Source organism: Trichosurus vulpecula, chromosome 3 (genome assembly GCF_011100635.1).
Source record: "Trichosurus vulpecula isolate mTriVul1 chromosome 3, mTriVul1.pri, whole genome shotgun sequence".
NCBI classification, from domain to species: domain Eukaryota; kingdom Metazoa; phylum Chordata; class Mammalia; order Diprotodontia; family Phalangeridae; genus Trichosurus; species Trichosurus vulpecula.
The window spans coordinates 433,201,782-433,229,163 of record NC_050575.1 but is presented as its reverse complement, the minus strand read 5'-3'; the positions used below and the strand labels follow the sequence as shown (position 1 = coordinate 433,229,163).

The 27,382-nt window shown below is 43.9% G+C and overlaps 1 protein-coding gene across 1 annotated transcript in view; it reads right to left on the bottom strand.

Moving 5' to 3' along the window:
* Positions 1 to 27,382, bottom strand: part of EXOC6B (exocyst complex component 6B) — a 618,488-nt gene that overhangs the window by 345,630 nt on the left and 245,476 nt on the right. The window contains exon 8 of the mRNA XM_036751845.1: positions 12,126 to 12,194. Within this exon, the coding sequence (XP_036607740.1) occupies positions 12,126 to 12,194 (69 nt within the window). The remainder of the gene's footprint in view (positions 1 to 12,125; positions 12,195 to 27,382) is intronic.

The following is a 27,382-nucleotide window of genomic DNA, read 5'->3' as shown; positions in this document are numbered from 1 at the left end:
GAAGTGCTGCTGCCCAGAGGGCTTGAGAGCCAGAAAATGGTCCTGCTCCTTCCACTTTACTGCTCCAGTGAAGACCTTCCCATCATTAGCTAGCTGTTCTTTTCTTATGTCCCAAAGACATTTCCCAATAAACACAATTGATGAAGAGTCAGGCCTCTTCAGGGTTTCTGTCCTTTACCAAACATTGGCCTCTAATGTAGCATGTAACCATTCAAATTGTGAAGTTGGCTAGAACAGACTAAGGGGTTATTCTGTGCCACTTTTATTGAGTGATAACCCACTGCCAGAGTACTAGCAGTACTTACAGGCTTAATCAACAACATCTCTTCAGAGATACTGAATTCTGACTATTACAGTAAGCCACCAGGCAGAAACTACCGCTCCCTTCCCTGACTACAACAGAAACATTGATGAACAAATACCCCTGAGTATAGCCCTAAAAAAAGAGTCAGCAGCTGATTCCCTCTACCCTGGTTGGCCGAGCCAATCCACCCCCTGTGATCCCGCACTGAGACTAGTGCCTATTGCCCAGAGCCTAATAATGAATATCTGAGGCATGAGGAAAGTACCTGGCCCCAGGGAAAGCTAAGGGTGTCTGTGAATTAGTATAGCACTATCCCATATACTCACAAACAGGAATTCCACCTGACTAAAAATTAGCATCGCAGGATTTTTCTTAGGAGTCTGAATAAATCTTAGAGATCACTTAATCAAATCTGGTCATTGAGGAAATATGCCCAGAGAAATAAAATGACTTGTCAAATATCATACACAGCAAGTAAAAGAGTGAAGATTTACTCAGGTCTTCTGATCTTAATGCAGTACTCTTCCCACCATATTCATTCTGCCAGGAAGCACACAGCTTAATAAAGAACCATGACTAGCTGACCAAGAAAGATCAAGAAACAGGCCATCGTCACCACCACCACCTTCATCACCACCATCACTATCATATCACCATCACCATCACACCCCCACCATCATCACCACCATCATATCACCACCATCACCATCACACCACCATCGCTATCACACCACCATCACCATCACACCCCCACCATCATCACCCCCACTATCACACCATCACTTTCACCACCATCGTCACTATCACACCACCACCATGACCATCACACCCCCACCATCATCACCACCATCATTATCACACCATCACCATCACACCACCTTCATCACCACCATCATTATCATCACTATCACCACCACCACCACCACCTTCATCACCACCATCACTATCATACCACCATCACCATCACACCCCCACCATCATCACCCCCACTATCACACCATCACTTTCATCACCATCGTCACTATCACACCACCACCATGACCATCACACCCCCACCATCATCACCACCATCATATCACCACCATCACCATCACACCACCATCACCATCACACCATCACCATCACACCATCACCATCACCACCATCATTATCATCACTATCACCACCATCACCATCACCACCACCACCACCACCACCACCACCACCACCTTCATCACCATCATCATTTATCATTGCCATCACCATCATTATTATCGAAAATATTTGCTATTATGCAATAATGAGAACCGCTTGGAAGGGGATCAGGTAAGTGAGAGGGAAAAGAGAGAGGCAAAATTCAGGGAAGAGGTTAACAGGGTAGGAAATAATTAGACCTAAACTTGGAAAGAAAAGGGTGCATTCAGGAGAGATCACAATGGCAAAAATGGTAGGGTTTTTCTAAAAACCTAAATTGTGGAAAGAAGGGAAGTCATAAGTCAAAGCCACTGTCTGATTTTCAGCACTAAATGATATGTAGGGGCCTGAGAGAACTGAATCAGAGGGCCCAAATTCAAATCCTGTCTCTACTACCCAATACATTACCTTCTACAAGTCATTTGGCCTACTTTGGCCTCAGTCTTCTTGTCTGTAAAGTGAAGTGGTTAAAACAAGTCAGTCCCTTTCAGCTCTCAATAACTTCTCCAGGTGCTATGACATCCAGAGGCTCAAATCTCCCCTTCTCCCAGCCAGCCCCCAGAACCCAGTGCAGAAGATCTGTATCGTGCAGCAATGCCTCTGGCCTCCCTGCTCTTCATACAGAGGGCTGCCAAATGACCTGGTTTGGAAAATTAAGATGTAGATTCTTCCTTTCATCCACCTCTCACCTGGAAGTGTTCCAGAAGAAGGAACCTACCCAGGATGTTTAAACATTCAGAGATTCTTACATAAGCATTTCTCGCCTCTGGCTCATGAACACACACATATATGAATACACATATGCTACGCACACGCCTATTGCCTCTTATGTTTTCCTCTAAACCAATTCAGAGACCGTTTAAAGAAGAGTTGTATTGTAGCAATGTAAAAGAAATCTAGGCCAACAGGTTTGTTCCCTAACCTCTCTCCCTCAAATATCAGGTGAGCCCTAAAAGAAAATGGGATGTAGGAAAGTATTCCTACAGGCTCCTTAGTTCTAGACTTGAAACGGATCTGGAAGACCCTCTAGCCCAACACCAACCCCCCTCACTTTCAAGAGGAGGTGATGGAGACTGGAATACGTGCATGAAGCAGACTGCCCAAGGCCTCTCCATCTGAAGCAACATCGAAAAGGCAGCCCCCAGCCCTGAGACTAGACTTGACGAGGTGACGGATGCTGCCCGCCAGGCCACTGGGAGCTGGGACGGGATGATAAGAATGCCACAGGACAAGAACAGTGGCAGGCTGATGCAGAGGTCTTCTTGCCTCTAACAGCCTCTCTTAAGATTCCCACTTTAGGGCTTCTGCATTCTTTTTCACTGCTTTTTCAAGAGCACTTACAAACCAGCCCAGTGTGGGCAGGTAGGTAGTGCAGTAGATAGAGTGCCAAGCCCAGAATTCAAATCTGGCCTCTGTCACTTACCAGATGTGTGACCTTGGGCAGGTCACCTAACCCTGTTTGTCTCCGTTACTTCATCTATAAAATGAACTGGAAAAGGAAATGGCAACCCCCTCCAGCACCTTTGCCAAAAAAACCCCAAATGGGGTCACAGAGAGTAGGCCACAACTGAACAACAACATAAGAATATCTTTTTCTGAGAATTTCTCTCCTCTCGTGGCCCTGATGTTCAAAGAGCCCCAGAGATGAAGATTTGTTGTTGCTCCTTACTTATTCACTTTCTCGCATGAAGACTTTCCCATCCTGAGTCCAAGTTCTTCAAGCTCCCCCAGAAACAAGAATGCATTCCTTCTTCCAGATCTCTGTTACTGAGCTGTACCCAGACCTCCTGGTCAGAAACCAGGCCTGGGAGCCATCAGAGCAGGGCTGGGGGCTGGAGCAGCCCTGGTGCGTGGCACAGCTCACAGGAAGCTGGGCCCCTTCTGGTCCAGGAGTTTCCCTGAATACATTAAAGAATTCTCTCTCCTCACAACCTGGCCATAGGGTGAGAATGCTGGGGAAGCAGTAGGGGCTGCCAGAGTCAAATTCATCAAATGCATCCATCAAATTCAAGATGCTATCTTATAAATTTTACCTTCAGCCCTCCCTCCAAATAGCAAACACATGAAGGCTGACTAACAGAAGATACCTGCCAAACCAATTCTTTTTCTCTGAATAACAACAGTAACACCATCACACCACCACACCACACCACCACCCCACCGGGCCCATGAGCTCCCTGGAAACCCTTGATCACTTCTCTCCAAATGCTTCTGATATGCAGTTGGCGCTCTGGACATTCATTAACTAATTCCTTCACACTGCCGGGAACATGTCATCCAGAACTATGCCTCTGAACACATTCCCTGTAAGCCCTGCCTTGCTTCATAACTGTGGCTTCCATATTTTCTCAGCTGGCCAAGTCAGGTCACATTAGAAGATCTAAAATAGTGAAAGGAAAGAAGTCCTGAGGAAATTTCACCTATCAGTTCATGGTGATAATACAGGCTATGAACTCTCCCCCATTCCCATGCCCACAAGCCCTAGGGCCCCTCTCCCATTGCCCTCCTAGTCAACATTACGGGTAGAGGACACAGGACTACTCTCTTCCCCCGCCCCCTCCATCTCTCTCTCTCCATGTCTGTCTGTCTGTCTGTCTCTCTCTCTCTCCCCCTCTCTCCCTTCTTCCTTCCCTCCCTCCCTCCCCCTGTCCCTCTCTCCCTCCACTTTTTGATTTCGAGTTGCATCAGGAGAATACCATGATAGCTACCCTTTACCTTAGAGACAAAGGCCCCTCACAGATCAAGTATCATTTATTTCAATGCTTCTACCCAGATAATTGCTTGAGGCTATAAAGTTTTGTGATATTAATATGCAAATGAGAGCAAAAGCAGGTAAATACTCAGATATTTTCAGTCCCTGGGCTTAACTGGCATGGTACCACCTGAGCAAGTCAGAGGCATGCTGATTTATAACCTGTTTGTAAAACTGACTGTCCCAAGCCACAATGAGGGGGAGCCCCTTGTCTGCTGTAGATTGCTCAGTGGAGGCTGGGCAGCCTGCTTGCTCAGCCCATCTACCACCAAAAGCTGAAGGACCAAGAGGCACGTTGATGGGACATTCTCAAATGCAACAGGCTAGACCACACTAAGCAACTGCCCGTCATTCTTCCTAGCTTGTTAGCCTTTTAGAGATAGAACCATTAAAAACATTTCCCCCGTGTTCTTCTACGTGGTTATTTTGAACGTTCTTACAGCTAGAAAAGTATCTTTTCCTACTCTGATCTTCCTCTCTCCCTGCAAGGTGCATGTGAAGATTACAGCGACGGGGCTGTTTTTAATCCGCTTAAGCCTGCTCGCTGTCTCATGACAGAGTCACCACTCCAAGGACCGAGTCTCCGTTAACCGCAGCGTGACCCTTGTCCACTTTCTGTCCCCTCCTCGGCCCTTCCTGCCAAAGTTCAGCACTTCCTGGAAAAGTCTCACTGCTTGCTTGATATTGTCCTTCACTTGAGTTGCCAAAGGAAGAATTTACAGGTGCTTGGCCCCATCGACAAGACCGTGACCGCAGCCTGACCTCCTGTTACAATACATGAACTCTTGCCCCACTGATAAGGCCGGCTGATATGAGTAGGATTTTTCAAATAATCCTTTGGGAATTTATAAGCAGCAGCCATAAAAGGGAGGTGACTGGAAGGTCGGTTTCACTAAAAATAATAAATACTGCCATGTTTATTCAAAGTTGCCTTGTTATCCTCCAGGCCAAAAGTTCAGATAAACACTATTGTAAAAGACAAAATATTAGGACATTTTGTTACTTGTGTTATGATCCTTCCGTCTGACACCAATAGGGCCGTTTCCCCTCCTCTATGCCTCGACCCTGACATTGTGTAGAATTCCCTGGGACCCAAAGACCGGTTTCTTTTACAGGTCAAAATAAGGCTATCACCCTTCTAGCATCTTCCAGGGCCAAGCTGCCTCAGTTCTCCCCACCAACCTGTCTATTCCTAACTTCTCAAAGTCCTCTATGAAGATTAGTTACATAGGCCCCCAGAAGATGTCACTTGAGAACAATTTCATTAAATGGTACACTTAGAAAACATTAGCCAGATATTTCATACCTTGTAGTGATATCAGTCACAATGCACATAGGGAGAAGCTGAGACACAAAGACGTAAGATGATTAGAGAAAAAAATGAATTATGTTAATAGAAGAAGAAAGACAAGAATACAGGACCTTCATGCTTTGGTTCTCCCCATGGCTAAGGCAGAAGAGAATTTAGATTAGGTGGACAAAAACTGAGGCTGCAGCCCAAGCTAAGCATTTCAATAAAAACTGAAAATATGACATCTTCAGACAACTGAATGTTCCCACCATGAGCTGACTGTTCAAAGTGGGGACCAGCTGAGGCAGGAAGGGGATCTGAACCTACCCTCCCAGGCAAATGCTCCTCCAAAAGGCTATTTTATTCATGTCTGGAAAAGACTCCTTCCTGCTTCATGGAGAGTTTTGGTCCTTTCTGCATCCCAATGTCCATGCAAATGACAGCTCTTGTCCTCAATGCACAATATCAAGATAGGGGAGAGATTAACGGGCTTGTTCTAAGAGGCAAAGGTAGCAATGTGGCGGAAAGTAAGAACTCCCTCGTGCCAGCCACACCCCCCCCCCACTCACCCTCTAATGTTTTTTGCCTGCCTTGATGGAGAATTGTGATTTCTGCTTCCAGAACAGTAATGCCCCTATTTAAAGCAAAATAAAGTATGCTCAAAACGTAACACATTCTGTCTAAGTTACTTTTCCTAATGCCAATAATATACCACGGCATTAGCGTCAAAGCCATATAATTCTTAACAGATGCAGAACAAATGAAGTTATCTTACTGAAGTATTCACAGGAATGCCTATCCTATGTTAGTTGCATTCGGAATCAAGTTCTAACATTATTTTCACTCACTCATAACCTTCTCAAGAATGGTCTGCCTCTTCTGACCTTTCTCCAAGTTAACAGCTGCCTAAAAATTAATCTTTTAAAAAATGATTAATATTGTGAAGTTACCAAGGTGACTAAAAAGTCAATACATGTAAAAAACAGTGTAAGAACAAGAGAAAAAAATCAACAAACTCAGTCTTCCTAGTCATGAATTCAGCAGTAAATTTGGAAAAAGAACAATCTTGAGGAAGATGTCTTCACGTGTAACTGAAAATTCTAAGAAATGTTTAAAATCATAATACAAAGTGTTGTGGTAGCAATGGTCATGGAGAAATAGTGGAACGTTGAGGGGGAGCCTCCAGCCAGATGGAGCACCAGGTAAGCAGATTCCCATGGATGACCTCAGAAGAAAGTCAAGGCTATGAACAGCCTACTTCAATTATCAGAATTATAACTATCACTCACCACAACCTAAAGGCCAATAATCTACCTCAGAACGTTTAAGCAACCACTAGAGAAATTGTGGGCAGAATTATGAGGCAACTTATTGAGCAAAATACAAATTAATGTGATACTGATAGGACCTTCAGGGGAAAAGAGGACATTGGAATTTCTTTATATTGCCATTCACTATTAAGTGGAAGCTGGTATAATACAGGCCCCTCTTAAAACAGTCCAAAATAGTGAATTCCCATACGGCCTGGTTATAAGGCTGTCCTGGTACATACATCTTCTGTAGGAGAAGCTCCCCCACCTCCTCCAAGCTGTTAGTGATTTTCCCTCAAGGGTTACCTTCCATCTATTCTGTATGGACTGAATCTCACATATACCTACCACGTCTCCCACACCCCTACCCCCGCAAAGACTGGAATACAGCAAGCACTTAATAAATGTTTGATGACTGAGTGCTCATGGATGGGTGGATCAGAATAACAGTATTACTAGAAGTCAGAAGACCTAACCTCTCAGGTCTAACTACCTTTACAGCCTTAGGTAAATCATCTCCTTTCTCTGCCCTGGTTTCCTCATCTCAAAAAGAGGCAAAGACCAGGCAATCTCTGAGGTCACTTCAGTTCTAAAATGCTATGAACGTATTGCAAGTTTCTGGGATGGTTAGAATAAAAGCCACTCTCACATTTCAGAAGGTAACTGGAAAAGGCATCCTATTCCCAAAATTCCTATCAATTAGCCTTGCTTTCATTCTAGATCCCCATAGTATCATATAATCAAAGTGAGTGCCCCTAATGGACACTCAGTCTAAGGCAAGGAATTCCCAACAGTCATGAGCTTTGAGTATCCAATGAATATTTGAGTACTTCTTTCTTTAGCCAGTAAGGAAACACATACAAAGATTAAAATTATCTACTGGTGCCCTTAGGTGAAGGTCAAACTAGCATATTTTGCAGAAGCAAACCCTAAAAATGTCATCTCACAATGATGTCATTAATCAACCCATTATAACCAAATGGCACTACCAAGTCATGAGATGTCTCAGTAACATCATTTGACCACTGGCCCATTTATAAATGGGTTCCCATGGAACCAATGACAATCATTAAATCATGTCCCCTAACATCATGGTTTTTCAGAACCAATTAATGACTAGGCAGGAGAATGAATGGACATCATAGTGTCTGTGTACTGTTCTAGTCAAAACCTCTGATATTTAAAATATTAATGCTATTCCTAACCTTTTCAATGTGCACACGTTGGATCTGGCATGCTTTTACCTTCACTATCCCATCAGCCTCATAGCCAAGCTATGCTAACTCTTCTCTCTCTTAATGAGCTTTCTGAATTGAAGAAAGTCCTTTGAAGGCAATTGCTTAGTAACTAGTTGGTGAGGCTTAGAGAAGACCATGACAAAAGACAAAGACTATGATAGGCTAGCTTGCTACAGGGCAGGGAATGATCCCAAGAGGCCAAGAGTATGTGACAAAGGATCCCACAGGTGCCGAGTGACAGAGAAGCAGCATTAAGATCTTCCAGTGCTCTTGTTACTTCACTGCACTGATGAAGGCACAGAAGTTAAAGCATACAATTAGACAAGAAGACAGGTCAGATGTGATACGAATCTCATGAAGCAAAAACAAAGAACTGTAACCCTCATGAAGAACTATGGTCCATGTCATGCTCATAGAGTATGTGGGCTGGAGAGCTACACAAAATTCTGTTTAGTGGAATTTTGTGGGACCTGAATATTTTGAGAAGATCTGATCCCTTCCCAACTCAGCAGAAGCTTTATCTTCTGCAGGTCTTCCCTCGTCTTCCTTAATTTTCCTTAATTTTAGTGCCTTTCTTCTGAGATTGGCTCTAATTTATGACTTATTTCAGATCTATATAACCTGATTATCATAATAAAGATGGTCTATGACCATCAAATTAAAGCTCTCCCACTGTCCCTTAGAGCTGAGTTTTCTAAAATCTTTTCAGAAAGGGAAAATAATTACTTCTGCTGAGAATGTTCTTAGATTAGTTTAGTCACCTCATTTCTGAAACCTGTGAAAAGACTAAAATATGAAGAAAAATAATCCAGGTCAAATGATATATGAAATAATGTTATTATTTTTAATGACTGAAGGGAAGATGACCTGAAAGAAGGAGATGACTTTTGGTAGCAGACCACCGTATTCACTGAAGAATGCAAAGAGGAGGGACCAAGGGTCTTTGGCCCCATTCCTCAAGGCCCAGCTGGTTCACATTGGGACTCCATACCCTCTCAATCCCAGGAAGTCCACCCTGGGTCATCTGAAAGCTCTTTCCCCTCTGAACCCTGAGGGTACTGCATGTCTACCATTCTTCACACCCCATTCATGCCTATGGCTTTCTGACCTCACTAAGCTCTGCTGTTCTTGGTTTTTGAAGGCTCAGCCCACAGAGCATAAGCTTAGGCAGAGACTAGCATGTTAGAAGGGTTCGGAGCATGGTACAGTGACACAGACTGTCTGCTGCCCCAAACAATGACTTGTTTTTTGTGGCCCCTGAAGAAAAAGGAAAAGTTTCTTCTGAGGTCCAAACACAATGCCCTGCACATAATAAGAGCTCACAATAAGGGCTGAATTAATCATGACCTCCTATAACATATGAAAGCCAACTACTTCTCGTGAGGACATCTTCTTTACCCAGTCACTTGTTTTGGTTAAAAAGCCATTTGATCCAGATCCTTTGACACAGATTCCAATGCTGGGGAGATGCCTCAAGGAAGTCACTGACAAAAAGAAAGTTTTCATATAAACCAAAATATTAACAGCAGCATTTTATGTGGAGCAAAGAACTGGAAACAAAGTAGATGCCCACCAACTGGGGAAGGACCAAAGAAGTCACGGTCCATGAATGGAATGGAATATAACTGTTGTAAAGAAAAAACAAACAAATATGGTGAACAATACAGAGAAGCCTGGGAAGGCTGCCTGCCATGCACTGATTGGGACCAGGAAGTGTATGGGTGAGAGCGTGTGTGAGTGTGTAAACCATAACAATGTGAATAAAAAGAACCACCATGAAACTGAGTATTGCCTGAGCCTGGTCCCTTCCTTCCCCCAGTCCTATGCAGAGGTTCAGGACCCATGGGTTTGGAACACTACACATAATGTCAGGTTTCTCTGAAGTATTAATTGACTTTGCTTAATTTTTTTTTCCTCTTCTACCCTTATATGTTAAAAAGAATTCCTTGTCATGAAGTATGGATTTCTGAGAAGGAAAAGGCATGGGGTACAAAGAGAAATCTAGAAGTTGTAAAAACTACAGATATGAATAACAATCTATTTTTAAAATTTCATATGCAAGTAGGATATGATGTTATCCTCTTTAGAAGCTAAAATAAAAACTTTCTTTAATATATTAGAGAGAAGGAAGAGTTAGGGAAAGATACTGCCCCTCCCTCTCCCTCTCTCCTCTCCTCTTCTCTCTCTCTCTCTCTCTCTCTCTCTCTCTCTCTCTCTCCCTCTCTCTCTCTCTCCCTCTCCTTCTCTCTTCCTCTCCCTCCCTGCCCCCCCCCTTTGCAGAAGTCAAGGTTCATGGATATAGAACACTGTATATTAGTATCAGCTAGTATCAGCTTTCTTTGATGATTGGCTTTGCTGAGTTTTTTTTTAATCTTTTTCCATCTTTTCATCTCCTCAAAAAATTGTTTTTTTATAAAGTATAGCCTTCCGGTTTGGGAAAAGTAGAGGAATATGGAAGAAATCTAGACAATGTAAAAACAAAAAAAAGCAATAAAAACCTATTTTTTAAAAAGTACTAAAGTCCTTTGACTTCATAATTTTGATGTGGTCTCCTACAGTCTTTTAAAATTTGTTGTAAACACATCTACTTATGTCCAAAGGCAATATATCTATATTCTGAATTCCTAACTACAAGTATGGGATCCCACAGCTACACAAAGCAAAAGTGTCTGGCCGAGGGTGAAAAGTAGAGGAAAGATCACTAATTCACTAGCTAACATTTATCTTGGAAGGTAAAAACTGAGATTTTCAATATTCAATCTGGATCTAATGTCTCTTAGCTATTTAGAATACATATCTGGAACACAAACTCAGTAGAGTCACACGTTGCTGTGCTGATGGAGTGACCTCTGCCCCAACAGCAGAAGTCCAGGTACAAACTACAAGAGACTATAATACCCAGTGTAGGCTTCTAAAGCTGAAGACAAATGGTACGGGAAAAAGTGCTAAGAAAACTACACATGGAGCATAAAAATCAGCAGCTACAGGAACAGAAGCATCACCATCAACAGCGGCAGCATCACCATCATCACCGTCGCCGTCATCACCATCGCCATGACTACCACCAGGATTACCACTTACCATCACTGTCACCATCACTACCATCATCATCATGACACAGTGGACAATACTGTCGCTCACTTGCTCCAGTTAATGCACATGGGTCTTTGTTTCTTTTGTCAATCGGTAAACAATAGAACGTACGACATACAAACAATCATTTGCAATCACTATTTAAAATGTGGCTACCCCTTGTTACTTACAGGATTTGAGGTTTGGGGTGGTGGTTGTTGCTGTTGTTGGGGCTGCTTTTTTTACTTTTTTTTAACTATAATCAGTCCTATTTGGGAAAAATAATCTCTCAAAAATCCCAACAACAGACCGAGGATCACCCAGCTTGTAACGCACTACTTTTCTGTGCCACTTATTCCACTGTCTTATGTACAAGGTTCTTTCTCCTTGCCACTAAATGGAAAGCTCCTTCAAGCATGGGACCACATCTTGTGCCCAGACCAGCGGCTGGCCCAGTGCTCTGCACATGTCATGTTTTAGGGAACTACCTTTCTGAGAAGACCTAATACTGGGATCAGCTACTAAACTGCCATCGATGGCCATGAGGCAGGTGATGATTTCAGCCACAACATGTGCCGTGACAAATATATGTACGGAGAGAGAAGGCAAGAAAAGAGAAGGAATCAAAACAAAGATAAAGAAAGGAGTCAGAGTCCTCATTCCTGATACTAGAACTGAAAGGCAGTGAGGCCTAGGGGAGAGACTCCAAGACTTGCTTGGAGTGAGGAAGAGCTGGGTTCCAGTCATGTTTCTGACATCTCTCAGCTATGTGTCCATGAGCAAGCCATTCACCGCTCAGCGCCCTATATGTGGAGAGGATTAATACCACTATTGCCATTACGATTAATGCAGTCCCTCACTCCTATTTCTGCTACATCTTCAAAATTTAATGAAAAACTAGCCAAACCTGAGAAGGCATTGCTCTTTCCACATGCATAGCCCAGGGTGGGAAGGCAGGGAAGGAAGAAGCCTAATGAGGACTCACCAGTACAGAATATATATGCAAACATCGATAAACAGGAGAGAAGTCCACCAATTCTTGGGCCCCGGGCACCTGTAAATAAAAGCAAGAGGAACATTAGCAAGCACGCTGACAAAACCATGGCTGGCGAGAACCACTGCATTAACATAAAGCATGCCCATCTAAACTATGCATCTCCTCCAGCTATGTACAGCACAAAATAGGGATTTAAGAAATGTTTGCTGATTTTGACTTGACCATCAAGGACAGTGGACAGTGTCTAGAACACAGCTCATACAAATGGGACCAACTGAGGAACAAGAGACTTCTCTTACCTCTGATCCCCAATCGAACTTTCTATCTAGCATTCACCAATTGTCTTTATTCCCATGTGTGGCTTTTCTTCCTAATGAGACATAAGCTTCCTAAGGACAGAGGCATACTCTGCTCTTGGTTCTCCAAGAGCCTCCACATGTCCCTGAGTGCGGGGAGCATTGCAGTGTCTGCGTCAAGCCCTAGGACATCCCAAAGCCTCCTAAATGAGATACATAATCACTCATGCAGTTGGATGGACACGATCTTTCAGTACACACTTTTTGGACCTGTGCCATTCATAGACAACCCGCTAAAGACAGAAGGGCAAGGACAACAGAGAGCAGGCTGGATGCCTTGAGGATCACATATGATGCTCTTCATGATCCCAAGCTTCTCCTGTAACTAAAGCCCATGATATTAACATTTTTTTCAGCAACGCTTTATGGTTTCAAGACATAGAATACCAGAGTCTACAAAGAATTAAAGTTTAAGGTCAGCCAAAGCCCAGTGGAGAGGTGCCCAGTGGGAAGAAGTAGGCAACAACCCATTACCAACCAAAAATTTCACAAGAATTGTAAAATGTGCTATCAAAGAGCCAGAAAATGAGAGCCACTCTTCTGGCAAGGATGAGGGATAAATGACAGACAGTGAAGTAAATGAAAGCCTTCTAGGACACGTGTTGGGCACCCAGGGAGGACATGGACAACTGGAGATCACAGATCCACTGAATTATTAAAGCTGACCTCTAGCTCCCAGAAGAATCTGCCACATCCCAGCGCAGGAGGAGGGGCACCTGACACGAGACTCACATGAGGTAGGGGCAAGGCACCCACATAAAGGCCTCTGAAACTCCTGTCCAGCACTATCCTGGGGATTCTCAGGTCAGGAAAGTGATAGCCAATGGCAAGGAAAGGGACATGTAAAAGGCAATTCCACTGCTGTGATGATCAGAAAACCGGTGATCTCTAATATATTTATCTCTGAAGGTAAAGCCACAGCTAGTCAACTGGGGTAGAACTAGGCCATTCTAGAAGGGCAAATGATGAATTTGCCTTTGAAGTGTGGATCTCTGCAGGTAGGACAGGTCAGAATGACTTTCTGTCTCAACAGAGACAAAGAGAATCTACACTCAGAAAACAATTATAGATTAAATTTTTAAAAAGAAATAACTTGGCAGTAACACCAAAAGAGGATAGCCTGAATGTCTAACTTAAACAAAACAAACAAAAACAGAAATACAGACTAGAAGCAAGGCCAGGTAAGTCAAGAATTTGCATGACCATGGAGAAAATACAATACTCTGGCACCCAGAGCCAGTATTGGCATGTGACTTGCCAACCTTAAGAAGGATAATAAAAGTGAAATGAAATAATCAATGTAAAAATGCTCTGAAAAAAGATTCATTGGATCACAGAACTGGAGCTGGGACAGACCTTAGCCACTCATTTAATCTGACCCCCTCATTTTACAGATAAGGAAACTGAGGCCAAGCAAGAGAAGTGCCAAAGGTCACACAGATAACAAATGGCAGACCGGAATTTGGATTTAGGTCCCAGGAACCCCAAGTTCATCTCTCTCTACTAGACTGTGTTGCCTCCTGCAATTTAAAGCTCTATATAAAGAGAAGGTGTCGAATGGTTTCTGACCCCATTCACAGCTCTAGAGAATGGAGGATTCTCAAGGCAATGCCTTGGGCTTCTCTATTAGCTCTAGCCAGCTTCATTGGCTCCCATAGCCTTCCCTAGCATTTCTGTGCAGATGCCTTCCAAGTCTGACTGTTCTTTTGACATCCAGATCCAAATCTCCAATTGCCAACAGGCCAGTTCTACCCTGGTCACTCTCATAGGCACAGAAAATTTAACACATCCCACAAATCTTCTTCCAGTTTCACTATTTCCTTCTCTACCACAACTGTTCAGTTGTGTTAAAAACCTTGAGTCATTTTCTCCTCAAAATCCCTCCTGACTTCTCTACCGTGCCCCAGGACGCTCATCACCCTGTAAGATGCCATCAGCCTTGGGCCATCACCACCCCCTGCCCTGTGACTGAAGGGCAGAACCATGAAACTCAAAGCCTCCCTTTAAAGAGGGAGCTCAGCTCAGAATGTCTCTTCACCTCCTGGCTGTACTCCATCGGGCCTGCTTCTGATTTCTCCATCATGCCCTCACCCTGACTACTGATTAGAAGCTCCTTAAAGGCAGGGACTGTCTTTTTTTTTTAATCTGTATCCCCAGTGCTTAGCACAGAGCCCAGCACATAAAAGACACTTGATGTGTTTACTGAATATTGATGACTCTTGCTTTTCTCTAGTTTATAACATTCAATCAATTGTTCAGTCCTTTCTGGCATCCTACAATAGCTCTCATATCTGCCCCCCCACTTCTAATTCCAGTGGCATTCAAATCTTTCTATCTCTTCTCAAGCCTCCCATGACTCCCACCCACCTGCCTTCTTGGCTGATGCCTTTGCCTCCCAAGTCTCCCCTAAATTGAGGTCATTTGCTAAGACCGCCCCTGTCTTCCCTCATCATCATCTCCCAACATCCATTAGGTTCTAAGGTCCTTGAGGGCAGGAGCTGCCTTTTGTCTTTTTGTGTATCCAGAGAACTTAGCACAGTGTCTGGAACATAGTAGGTACTTAATCAATCTTTCCTGACTGACTGACAAAACTCAGATGCTCTGTCCCACTTTCTCCTCCTTCTCTCCCCTCTCATATGAAGAAGCAGAGCTTCTCCTTGTTGAGTAAGACCACAGACACCCCTCCTTTCCCATCCCATCCCAACTTCTTGAGCAGACAGCCCTCTCTGCCAGCCCCACTCTCTCACTACGCACTGGGCTCCTTCCTTGTTACCTACGAGCACGTCCATGACTCCTCTATCTTGAGGTCTCTGTTGATCCAACCATCCCCACTAACTGTCGTCCTTGATTTCTCTTCCCTTCTCTGCCTGAAGCCATCTATACTTGGTCCCTCTACTTCTTCCTACTTGCTTCTAAAACTTCAGGAATCTGGTTTTCAACTTCATCATTCAACTGAAACTACTCTCTCTTAATTGTCAAAACTTAATCTATCAATAAACATTTATTAAGGCATCTACTATGTGCCAAGCACCGTGCTAAGCAGGGGTAGGGTGGGCATGGACTGTCTTGCTCATGGAGCAGCCAGGAGGCCAGTGTATCTGATCAGAGTCCATATAGGGGGAGTAAGGTCAAAGAAAACTAGAAAGGTATAAAACTTAGAAAATCTACTGACTTGTTCTCAAGCCTCATTCTTCCTGATGTCTCTGCAGCCTCTGATGCTGTCCATAATCCTCTTCTCCTTAGGTTTTCCTGACACTCTTCTCCCTCTCCTGGTTCTCCTCTGACCCAGGTGACCACTCCTGCTCACTGTCTTTGGCAGGAACTCCATCAGGTCCCACCTAACTCACTGTGGGGGGTCCCCCAAGGGTCTGTTCCAGGCCCTCTTCTCTCCTTTTCCCCTCCTTTTATTAGCTGGCTTCATGATCTCATCAGTTACCTTGGGTTCAGTGATCAACCCTTGGTTGTTTACATGATGTTGCCCCCATTACACTGTGACCTCCTTTGTTTTGGGGGAGGCTGAGGGAGTTGCCTTTCTTGGTATCTCCAGCTCTTAGAACAGTGCCTGGCACAAACGTTCATCTGCTTCCCCAACATGTAGCTGCTCCTCACACATGACGCTCTTCCAAATCCGTGTTTGAAATGCTCCTCCTCCTTGTCTCCAATTCATGCCTCCTCTCAAAACCCAGTTCAAACCCCAGCTTCTGCAGAAGGTCTTTTTGGTTGGTCCCCTTTACCTCCAAGCACTACCTTCTCCTTCCTTCTGTTTACACTGTGCTTATCTCTGAGTAGTGAGTGATCTGCAGCTGTCTCTCGCCTCAGAAGGTGAGCTGGTAGAAGGACTGAGCTGCTTTTGCCTTTCTTCTGCATCTTTGGCCTAGTGGCTGGTATGCAAAGAATGCTTGCTGACTGACTGAATGACCGACATGGGGTCTGCCCCTGTGAGCAGTCTATTCCAGAACATTCTGCCATTTCCAATGTCCCCTGGATTGTTCATGCTCCTCTGCCGATCATTTAGGCTCCTCCTCTCCAATGTGGGGTCATTCTATCTTTCCAGGACTGTCACTCGGTCCTCTGCCCTGTTCTCTGCTCCCTAGACATGCCATGCCCTTTCCTGCCTCGCTCCCTAAGCCTAGAACCCTGAGCCTCATCATTTTTTGAGTTCCTACTAATTCTACCTTCTCCAAGAAGACTTCCTTGATTCCTTTTGGTTGGTAACAAATGGCACTTCCCACAGAGTGCTGTGTATATCATTATTGTACTGTAGTTTTCAACATATGTATTTTATCCCATAGGAGACTATATAGACCAGGGGTGGGGAACCTGTGGCCTCGAGGCCACTTGTGGCTCTCTAGGTCCTCAAGCGTAGCCCTTTGACTGAATTCAAACTTCAAAGGGCCACAGTTGAGGACCTAGAGGGCCACATGTGGCCTCGAGGGCACAGGTCCCCTACCCCTGATATAGACCGTATCCTACTAGGAAGGAAGGAACTGTGTCTTATCTAGATTAAAATGATGTCCTGCATCCCCAAGTGTTCAACCACTAAATGCCAAATGGATTGATGCTATGAACTGTTATGAAGGCGTCACACTTGACGCCTCACATGATTTATATGGGTCATCAGAATGGAAGTGTTAGGCTTGTTCAGGCCGGCCTAGACTGACCCTTGATTCTGGGGAACAGGCTCCCTAATAACCCTTTAAGCCAAACCACATCCCTCCCTCCCTTCACAACACCCACCTTCTTTAAGAAGCTTGTTTATTCTTTTCCTAATCAATTCTAGTCAGTTTCCAATCATTTATCATAATCCCTTCCCTATTGCTCCCCTCAGGGCGCTGCTCTAAATACAGATACAAATGTACACGTATACATATACACACATATACATACATATACATATAAGCACATCAACATATACACACATGAGAACATGCATGTGCATGTGTGTATATATACAGACATCTATGAATATATATGTACACACATTGTTATATCTTTATATAAATTGCTTGTTCATCTGTCCCACCTTCTCCGAGAGACTTGAAGCTCCCTAAGGTCAGAAATCACATCTAATCTCTATGCTGTATATTCAAGCCCTTCTGTGATATGTGTCCTGTAAGCACTCAAAATGAACTTTTTATCCAAATATGAATTTTCCAGCACAGCCCTAATATACTTTTACAAACAAAGCCCACAGCCCAAATATACTTTTACAAGCAAACAACTTTTAAAAGAAAATAAAGGCCACTGCAAAATTGTAGTGAAAAACAAATACTACAGCGAGATGTGTGGTTACCAGTGAAAGAAGAAGAAATTAAGAAAAAGGAATACAGGAAAGACACTGGAATAAAATGATCATCAGTCAGTTTGGAAAGCGTTCATTTCTGTCCCCAAACCACAAATGAGCCTCCAGATCACAATTTTAAGCATGGTTTCTTTGAGACAACCACAAAGATTGCAATACGTTAACATCTCCCCTCTTCAAAGGGCCACACTGATCTTCCTTTTCCCAGCAAAGCCCTTGACACACAACTGGAACCTACAAGTCAGAACTGCTCAAGCTTGGCAGAGCATGATACTGTAAAAAGTCTACATTTCACCTCTCCCTGAGCTGATGCTAATGATCATTTTGTGCATAAGTTCAGACTGGTCAACATTTTGGTGATGGTGTTTTTTATGAGGGAAGCCCACTCTGCCTGCTCTGAGGATTCCCCCCAAAACAAGGAATCTCTGAGCCAGAAAGGACCTCAGGGACCACTGAGGCCAAAACACACCTAACAAGAATCCCCACTTTGACAGAGGGGCCAAACATGCAGCCCTAGGACCCACAGCACTCTGCAGCACCACTGACCCAGATTCAAATGTGGGGAAGAAATATTTAACAAAATAAATAAAAATGCAATACAGCATGGATATGTGCCATTTCTAAGTCAATGCCCATCCCCACTCCATGGACAGCTGAACAGCCCTAGTTCTATGAGTCTGACCTCAGGGCTCTATAACATGCTCAACAAGTGGCTGATCTTCCATTCTTTTCCTAAAGACCTCCAATGAAGAGGAAAATCTGCCACCTTTGGAGGCAACAGATTAGATTTTTAGATGATTTTAATTATTAGGAAGTTTTTTTTCTTACTTCAAGCTTAAATGTGCTTCTTTACAACATAAGTTATGCCTAATTCTACTGTCTGGGGCCACACAGAACAAATCTAGTCCTTCCATGCCAGTCCTTCAAATACTTGAAGAAAGCTACCACGGTCCTCTCCCTAAATCTTCTCTTCTCCAGGCCAAACAGCCAGTTCCTTCCACCGATCCACATGCGCCACGGTCCCTTCATTGTCTTGGTGGCTTCTACCCTGAACCTTCTCCATCTTTTCAACGTCCATCCTGAACTGTAGCAGCCAGAATTGAACAAAAGACTCCCCGTGAAATCCCCAGCACAGAGCAGAGTGACTCTTCCTTTGTCTGGTCCTGGGTCCTCTATGTCTCTTTTGCAGAACCAAGATTTCATTAGCTTTCCCGGCCATCACAGCATATTATAGATTCATCCTGGCCTTTTAAACCACTGATTTAATGCAGTGTGTCTTATCCCCCATCCAGTTTTGTGTCACTTAGAAATTTAGTAAGCATGAGATCTATGTCTTTATCCAAGTCACAGAAACAAATAAAATGCAGGTCCAAACACAGATCCACTGGACACTCCACTTACCTCTTTCCAAACTGACATCCAACCCTAATGGTCACTTCTTGGGCCTAGCCATTCACTCAATTCCTCATCCACTTAAACTAGGTCATTTGCTCCATCTTTCTCAGGGAAATAACATGACAGACTATGTTAATGCTTTGCTAAAATCTAGATAAACTATGTCTCTACCATTTCCCCTAATCTACCAGTAACTGGAAGAAAAGGAAACGAGGAGAATGGGGCCTAACTTGCTTTCTTGCTCAAGTTACACGGAGTCTTGTTCATCACTGCGTCTTCTTCTGGCCGTTTATGAACCGTTGTTTAAAACAATTTTGAATTTTGCCAGGAATCAAAGTCAAGGTCACCAACCTGTAGGCTGAGGATTCCATTCTTTTTCCTTTTTCTGAATATTGGGGCATTGGCTTTCCTCAATGCTGTAGCAGCCTCCAGTTGTCCATGACGTTTAGAGACAACTGCCAGGGCCTCAGGAGTCACACCCACTGTTCTTGGAGAGCTCGAGGATGTACCTCATCTGATCTGCTGCCCTGAACTCAAAGACAGCCACAGGTATGACCCCTTAGCTCCTTACCTGTCTTAGTCACCTATTTGTCATTTTTGCTCCGACCTTTCCAATACAAAGCCCACTCACCTGGTAAAGAAGACAGCAGCAGGGTAAGAGTTTACCAGCTTTATTTTCTCTATCATCACTGCATCATCTACCCTGAGCTACACCCTTTGGATCCTTATTTTTTCCCTATTACAAAAAGACTCATACTTTGTTATTCTTGGCTTTCCTTGCCAGCTTCAACTCATTCTGAGATTTAGCACTTCTCAAAATTAATCTTTAGGGCTGCGCCGTGCTTTTGTATCTACCCTCCACAACCCAACCTTGTTGTCACTTTCTGTTTAGTCGATTAGTTAGGTCCCACTCTTCGTGACCCTATTTGGGGTTTCCCTGGTAAAAATAAAAGAGTGGATCGTCATTTCCTTCTCCAGTTCATTTTGCAGATGAGGAAACTGAGGCAAAAAGGGTAAAGCGACTTGCCCAGGGTCACACAACTAGTAAGTGTCTGAGGCCAGATTTGAACTCAAGTCCTCCTGACTCCAGGCCTGACACCTACCCACTACACTGCCTAGCTGCCTACAAATCTAAATCTAGCTAGTGAGTTCTCTGTACATCCACAATGGCATGTTTAGACAATTCAGTTCCAATCACGACTCCCTTTGCCATCCTATTGGGATTATTTCTCTTGGTCTCTTCAAAATGTCGCTTTTAAGTGCCAAGCCATCCTGAGTTGACTTTCCCTACAGAATTTCAGTCCCTAGAATTCCACCTGTCCCATCCCATCTTCTTTGGGTGCATGTCAAGACCGTGCTTGGTATTCCTCTCCTTCTCCTTGGGCTGTTGCCAATTGTCTTGACCTATGTCTTGCTGCTAGACTCCGATGACTCTAGAGGAGAGAGTGAGGCAGATGACTGCACAACTCTGCCTCACTTAAATCCAATTTACTAGCAAGTTATGACATCACCCTCCTAATACCAATGGTCCTCTTGGAAAACAAGGGATGAACAACAACGTTTTCTTTCACAAACTCTGAACTGCAGAAAGGCACTTCCTTCCAGGGTCCCAGGAATCACTTCTTCCTCACTGCTGAGATTCAGATCTTGAAAAGAATTTTCCTCATTGATTCCTCCACCTTTTGAAGGATAGTATTATCTCAAAAGCAAGGCAAAATATTATAAGCTTTACTACTTTTGGCAAAGGGATAATAGACCAGAAGGTGTCTGGATAATTGAGGCTCCCTATCACAACTCCACAATGCTTTTAGATAATGTTTATGAACCATTTCATGAAGACATTTATTTGGTACCCCAATGACAGCATCACTCCATTCAGCATCACCCAGCTGCTTCCCTCAGTTCCTGGACTTCCTCACGTGAGCACACTTTCTTAAAATTAAATTCTACCACCCCTCAACTCCACCATGGTGTTTAAGAATAAAGTCTACCACTCCAGAGTGACATTCTAGTCATAAGTCTCATCCCACCCAAATCTCAGTGATACTTTGGAGATCAAATGTGTCTCTCGGCATGAGATCTTCAGTTCCTCTTACTTGTTACATACAATTTATTCATAAGCTTCTTTCAAAAGGAAAAAGGCTGCTATGGTGATTCTAAGTTGAATTCATACCCATAGAGGTTAGCCTGATTAACAAGACAGCAAGTTTCCCTTGAACTTTGTGAGAATTCAAACTCAAACCCCATCCCCCCTAGCCCAAAAAGCCAACAGAAACAGTCACACAGCAACCAGCCAAGCTTTCCATACTCTGCTTTGTAACAGACTAACAGAATTAGAAGAGCAAAGGCACTTTACCTCCAGCCTGTTTTCAAGGTTGTTTAAAAGCAAACCTGTATCCACAGTATCTCCACAGTATCTAACCACAGCCAGCCCTGTCCAACTGAAACCATTTTTCAGTCATCCCCATACTGTAGTGTTCGTTCTGTTCCTTTTTGGGTTGTTGTATTTTTTGTTCTGTGTATTCCCAGTACTGGCAAAAAGCCTCACACATAATGGGTATTTGATAAAAGTCTCCTGAATGGGATTAAATCTATCCCATTAGATCGTGAGTTCCTTGAGGACAGGGCCCGTGTCTTGCTTCTTTTTGGATTTCTAGCACTAGGCAGGGGCCCTGAGAGGACATACCTGCCTGTGCTGCAAACAGAGGTGCAGAGATCTGGGCAGAGGGAGGAGCACTGAGGAGCGGAGGCATGTTGAGACTCAATCCTTCATTGACTCCCTGTCACCAACTGTCTGGGTGTCTTTCTGGAAGTCATTTACCATCTGGACCCCCTTATGGAGGAAGGGGGAGAAGGGATAATGGATATAGCTATCCTCAGAGGGGCACTATGTGGATAAGGTACGTAAAGCATGCTTTGGGCCAGAGGTATGCTCTCTCTGCCTCTACTAATGAGAAAGAATTGCTTACACCAACGAAAAGGCAAAGAGCGACACACACAATACGTGAAGGAATGCCACATGTTTAGAAGGGCAGGAAATGGGCTTTCAAAAAGCTAAATGTGAAAAGAAGGGGAGGGGGAAGCCCCAAAACAACCCAGTGAACAATATTCAACATAACTGAAGTCTCAAGGTTTAAAAAGTTTCCCAGACACAAATCAAGGGGCATGTTTTAACATCTACATTTTACTGTCTGGTTCAAGATACAGTCTTTAATTCTGTCTTGGCTGTTTATTTCCCAAAGTTTCAAACAATGATTCAAGCAGATTTAGGTTTGGCTAGGGGCACAGGGAGGGGCCCAAGTATACATTCTTAAACTAACAATGACAGTCTCTAATGGTTTCTGTGTCCTAACAAAAGCCATAACTCCGCCTTTATCAGCTTTATCTAATTTTTCCTTCCCAACCTAAAAAACAGAGACTTCGCATTTTACACACATCAATCTTGACAATTCATTATCAGTCAGGACCCCACACAACTGATAAGAGAACCTTTGTGGTAGGATGTCATCATTTCCTCTTTTTTTTTTTTTTCTGAGATACAAAAATGTGATTAAAATAGTTAAGCATTTCCTCTGCCCGGTGGTCAGGAACTCAAGATATTAAGATACTTAGAGGCTGGGCTGCTCTTCCTTAGGGGTTCAATGAGGTTCCAGAAAAGACCAAGAATGTCTGTCTAACAGACTGGTGTCAATAGTTTAATTCAGACAGTGAAACCCAGACTTCAGTCTTTTTATCTATTTCCTTAAGAATTCAAATGAAATGCCAGTCTCTTTAAGTGCTGATTTCATCACCAAGGACAGCAACTGCCAGCTACTTCAAAATAGCTAGTACATAGGCCAATTTAAATCCATTTGCCTTCAGGGAGGAACTACAGAGGATCTGAATTCTCCAAGGTAACTGTGCCCTAGGTCATAACACAATGCTCCCACCATCATAGAAAAACTGGTAAAGGGACAAGATGAAAGAGAAATTGGTGAAAGAAGTATTTAGATCAAATAAAGTCTGATAGACATATAACAAATAAAGCTATAGAATCAATCATTCCACATCGAGCGAGATCACTTCCCAGGGGTTGGTCAAATCCCACCCCATTCCAGGAATACTGAGTCCTACACTACTCCTGTCTCTCTCCCCAGCCCCTGCTGCCTGATCACCATCCACCTTGACCGTACCCTGTCAATGTCCTCCTCCACATTTTCTTGCTGGTCTTAATTTCTCTCCAGGCTACGCATCCTGTTTCTCTGTGCTTTCTCCATTAAGTATGCCACAGGAACCTCTTCCCTTGGACTTCTCACACTGGAAGTACTCTTCGCTCAGAGTCTTCTTCCTCTATCTGGTTCCTCCTCAAACCTGTCTTTTACCCAGGCAGTATCACTGATGCTCTGGACCTTCTCTACCAGGCCCTAGAACAGGCATGTCCCTCCTACTCCCCATGTAGTGTCCTTTTACCCCTCATGAGAGTGGAAGCTCCTTGAAGGTAGGGACGGTCTCCCTACTAGTATCTGTATCTTCAGTGCTTGGCATGGGGCCTGGCACAGAGTAAGTGCTTAATAAATGATCATAAGACCTTTCTTGCCTTTGTTTCCACAAGGCCCTCCGGGAAATTCAGCTCTAAAGTTAGCAAACTTCTCTTCACTTTAGACATCTCCTCATGTCTTCTGGCCCTCTCTAAGACTCCCCAAATATTCCTTCCTTGGCCATCCTTTTTCAATCCCGATGGCACTTCTCTCATACCTCCCCAGTTCACAGGCCCCAGGGGAAGACAAGCAAATCTCCTTGCTTCTCATTGCCAGAGTCAGATGCTTGCTCTTCTGCCTCCAATCAGCAACCTCTCCACCTCTGAGGCTAACTCTATCAAAATAGGTCAACCAGTCCAGACCCTGGTAGAGATTATTTACCAGTTGCCAGGTTATTCTTTCTCCTTTTCAATGAATGCAGTGACTGGCTCACAGTCTTCCTTTCCATAGCAATTTCTGCCATTATTCCCTGGATTACCACAAGAGCTTCTCAGGAGCCTCACATCTCTCCCCACTCCAGTCCATTCTCCATTCAGCCACTAAAATGATTTTGCTAAAGTACAGGTCCAATCATGTCACTCAATAAGCTCCAGTGGCCCCCTATCTCTCCTCTATTTCTCATTCACAGCCCTTCATAATCTACCCCCTCCTACTTTTCCAGACTCCTTAACACCTTACTCCCAGGTACATATTCTTCAATCCAGTGACACTGACCTCCTGGCTGTCCCATCAACTAACCTCCCTGGCTTCCTTTAGGTCCCAGCTAAAATCCCACCTTCTGCAGGAAGCCTTCTGCAACCCCTCTTCATTCCAGCATCTTCCCTCTGTTACTGACTTCCTATTTACCCTGTATATAGCTTGCTCTGTCAATATTGGTTTGATGCTGTCTCCCCATTAGACAGGGAAGGGTCTATCTTTTTGCTTCATTTTGTATCCCTGGTGCTCAGCATACAGTGGGTGTTTAATGTTTACTGAATGATTGATTGATACTAAAGAACTCCAATATATATGTTGACGGTTCCTCAAACACCTTATATTCTCATTTTTTCAATCTAACCGATCCACCCTCCCTCAGCTAAATACAGAGATGGTCACACCCTCCATCTTGCCATCACCCATACATACTCTATTCCTTGTGTTGAGGCTAAGGGGTGCTAGGACTCCAAAATAGCAACCCATGGGTCCTGACTCTAATGATTTCAACCCAAGCCTTCTTTCAGCCAAAGGCAAGGTTTATTAGAACACTGATAGAAGGTGGGTGTGATTCTAAAAATCCATGATAATGGCCAGACTCTTAAGGAATCTGAGCATTTGTGATGCTTGTATTGACAAGGGGGCCAGACTGAATCTGAGCCTTGGTTTGTGTGTTTGTCCTTTGTTTTAGAAGAGGACCGACATCAAGGAAATAATGACATGACTTTTAATTGTCTTTGATTTGAGTGAGGGAGGGCTGTGCAAGGTCACCAGCCTCACTTTCTCCTCCAGTGCCATCTGGGTCCAGTGGCCTGATATTCACCAGGGTGACTGGAGATGGTCAAGGATGCAATGGGAGACCTTGGCCCTTTTACGCTAAGGCTTTTTGAGGTTCTCACTTTGAGTGAGGTAATTCCCATTCAGTGACTAGGCCTCTTTAAGAAGGGAGCCAAGGAATGGTCCCTTTAATTAAAAAAAAATCAAATTGGGAGAGGAAGACCCTCGGGGTTGCTGGTCAAAAGAGAAACAGTTACTATTGACATTCACTCTGAGCCAGGAGAGCCCAAAATACAGTCATTTTGAGGAGCTTGGTCAGGGACCAATTGTTGTCTAATCTCTGAACTCCAAAGTGAGATGGATGGATGGATGGAAGGAAGAAAGAAAGGAAGGAAGGAAGGAAGGGAGGAAGGGAGGGAGGAGAGCTTTGGCTAGACTTGTAAGGAATCTGAGCACTTTCATGGAGGCAAGATAATCTTTTATACAGAAGACTGTAGGAACAAAGGGGTTTAGATGGAATTAAGGGAGGGGCAGTCTAAGATAGGGCCAGGTGCAGATATGGAAATGAGGCCAGGGACCTGAGCCATGTGGGAAAGTCCAAGGGCTTTTCCTTTTTGGGGTCCAGATCCCAAAGACATGGTCTTTTCCTTTTGGGGGTTCAGACCCCACCTCCATCACTTCCATAATCAAGAACCCTGACACTACTTCGTTTCATCATTATCTCCTATCATTTCATCTCTTCCTAAACCTTACTCCTCTGAAACCTATGCTTCACCTTCATCATGACCTCCAACTCTTCCAACCCTCACCACCATTCCTCTGGGAATACTCTCCTCCCTTCCTAATCTTAACTCTACCATGATCCAGTTTAATTCTATACTACCCCCAACCGTCAAACCCCTTGCACTCACATCCTTCCTTCTGTCTATAAATTTAAATTCCCCCTCTCTATTTTCCTCTTTGATATCTATAAACATACCCCAGTCTTGCCCACCCTAAGGAAAAAAAAAACTTCCAGAGGACCCAGCCATCTCTACTAGTTACCATTCTACATCACTTTGTCTTTCTCAGTTAAAGTCCTTGAGAAAGATGTCTACACTGGGTGCCTCTACCTCCTCTCCTATGACTTGATTCTCAACCCCCTGAAATCTGGTTTCTGACTTCATTATTCAACCGAAACTGCTATCTCCAAAGTTTCCAACCAATGTACGCTCCCCTCTTCCTGCCCTCTATGAATCACAGGACCTTGATCACCACTTTTTTCCTACTGAATCCTTTGTCCCTCTGGGTTTTCATGACTGCACTATCTTTGCTCTTCTCTCATCTGACCACTCATTTTCATCTCCTTTGCTGGACCTTTATGTCACCCATTAAGTATGGGTGTCCCAAGGCTTGGTCCTGCCTCCCCGTTCCCTTCCCGCTCTGTACAATCTCACTTAGTGATCTCATCCCACCTCCTATGGATTTAATTTTTTTTTCCACAGATGATTCCAAAATATACGTAGCCCTAGCCTTTCTCTGGGGCTCCAAATCTTTTAAACTCAGTGTACCATAGGCACCTTAAATTCAACATTTTCCAAACATAAGATACCTTTTCCCCAAACCTAGCCCTTTTCCAGACTTTCCTATTAACTATAGAAGAAACCATTACCCTTCTAGTTGCCCACATTTCAACAGCACCATCCTCAAGTCTGCACTGGCATTCAACCCTTACATTGTACCACACACCAAATCTTTGCTTGTCTATTTGCACAACTCTCATTTCCTTTCTCTCCATTCATAAAATAGTCGCCCTAGTTCGGGCCCTCCTGCCCTCCCACCTTAACTTCTCTTAACAATTCCTCACTTGTCTCCCCAACTAGAACCTTTGATAATCTATCCCCCAATACTGCATCTATGGCTAATTCAATCCACGGAGGTGAAAGGTCATGCCCAAGGACATGCAGGCTGCGTTTCGAACCCCGAAAGTCAACGATCTTAGGATTGTAAACGGCAGGGCAGAGCAGCCATTGGGTCACATTTCATCTTTACATCCCCAAGCTGACCAACTGTCACCAAAAAGACAACAGACCCAGGAGCACTGGAAGGGGCAGCCCCCCAAGAACATCAATCCTGCTGCTTCCTGCCTGCTCCTTACAACAACCATCTGGAGAAGAAGCTCCTGGGCAAAAGGGGCCGGCCACCCCCAACAACCTCCAACCAACT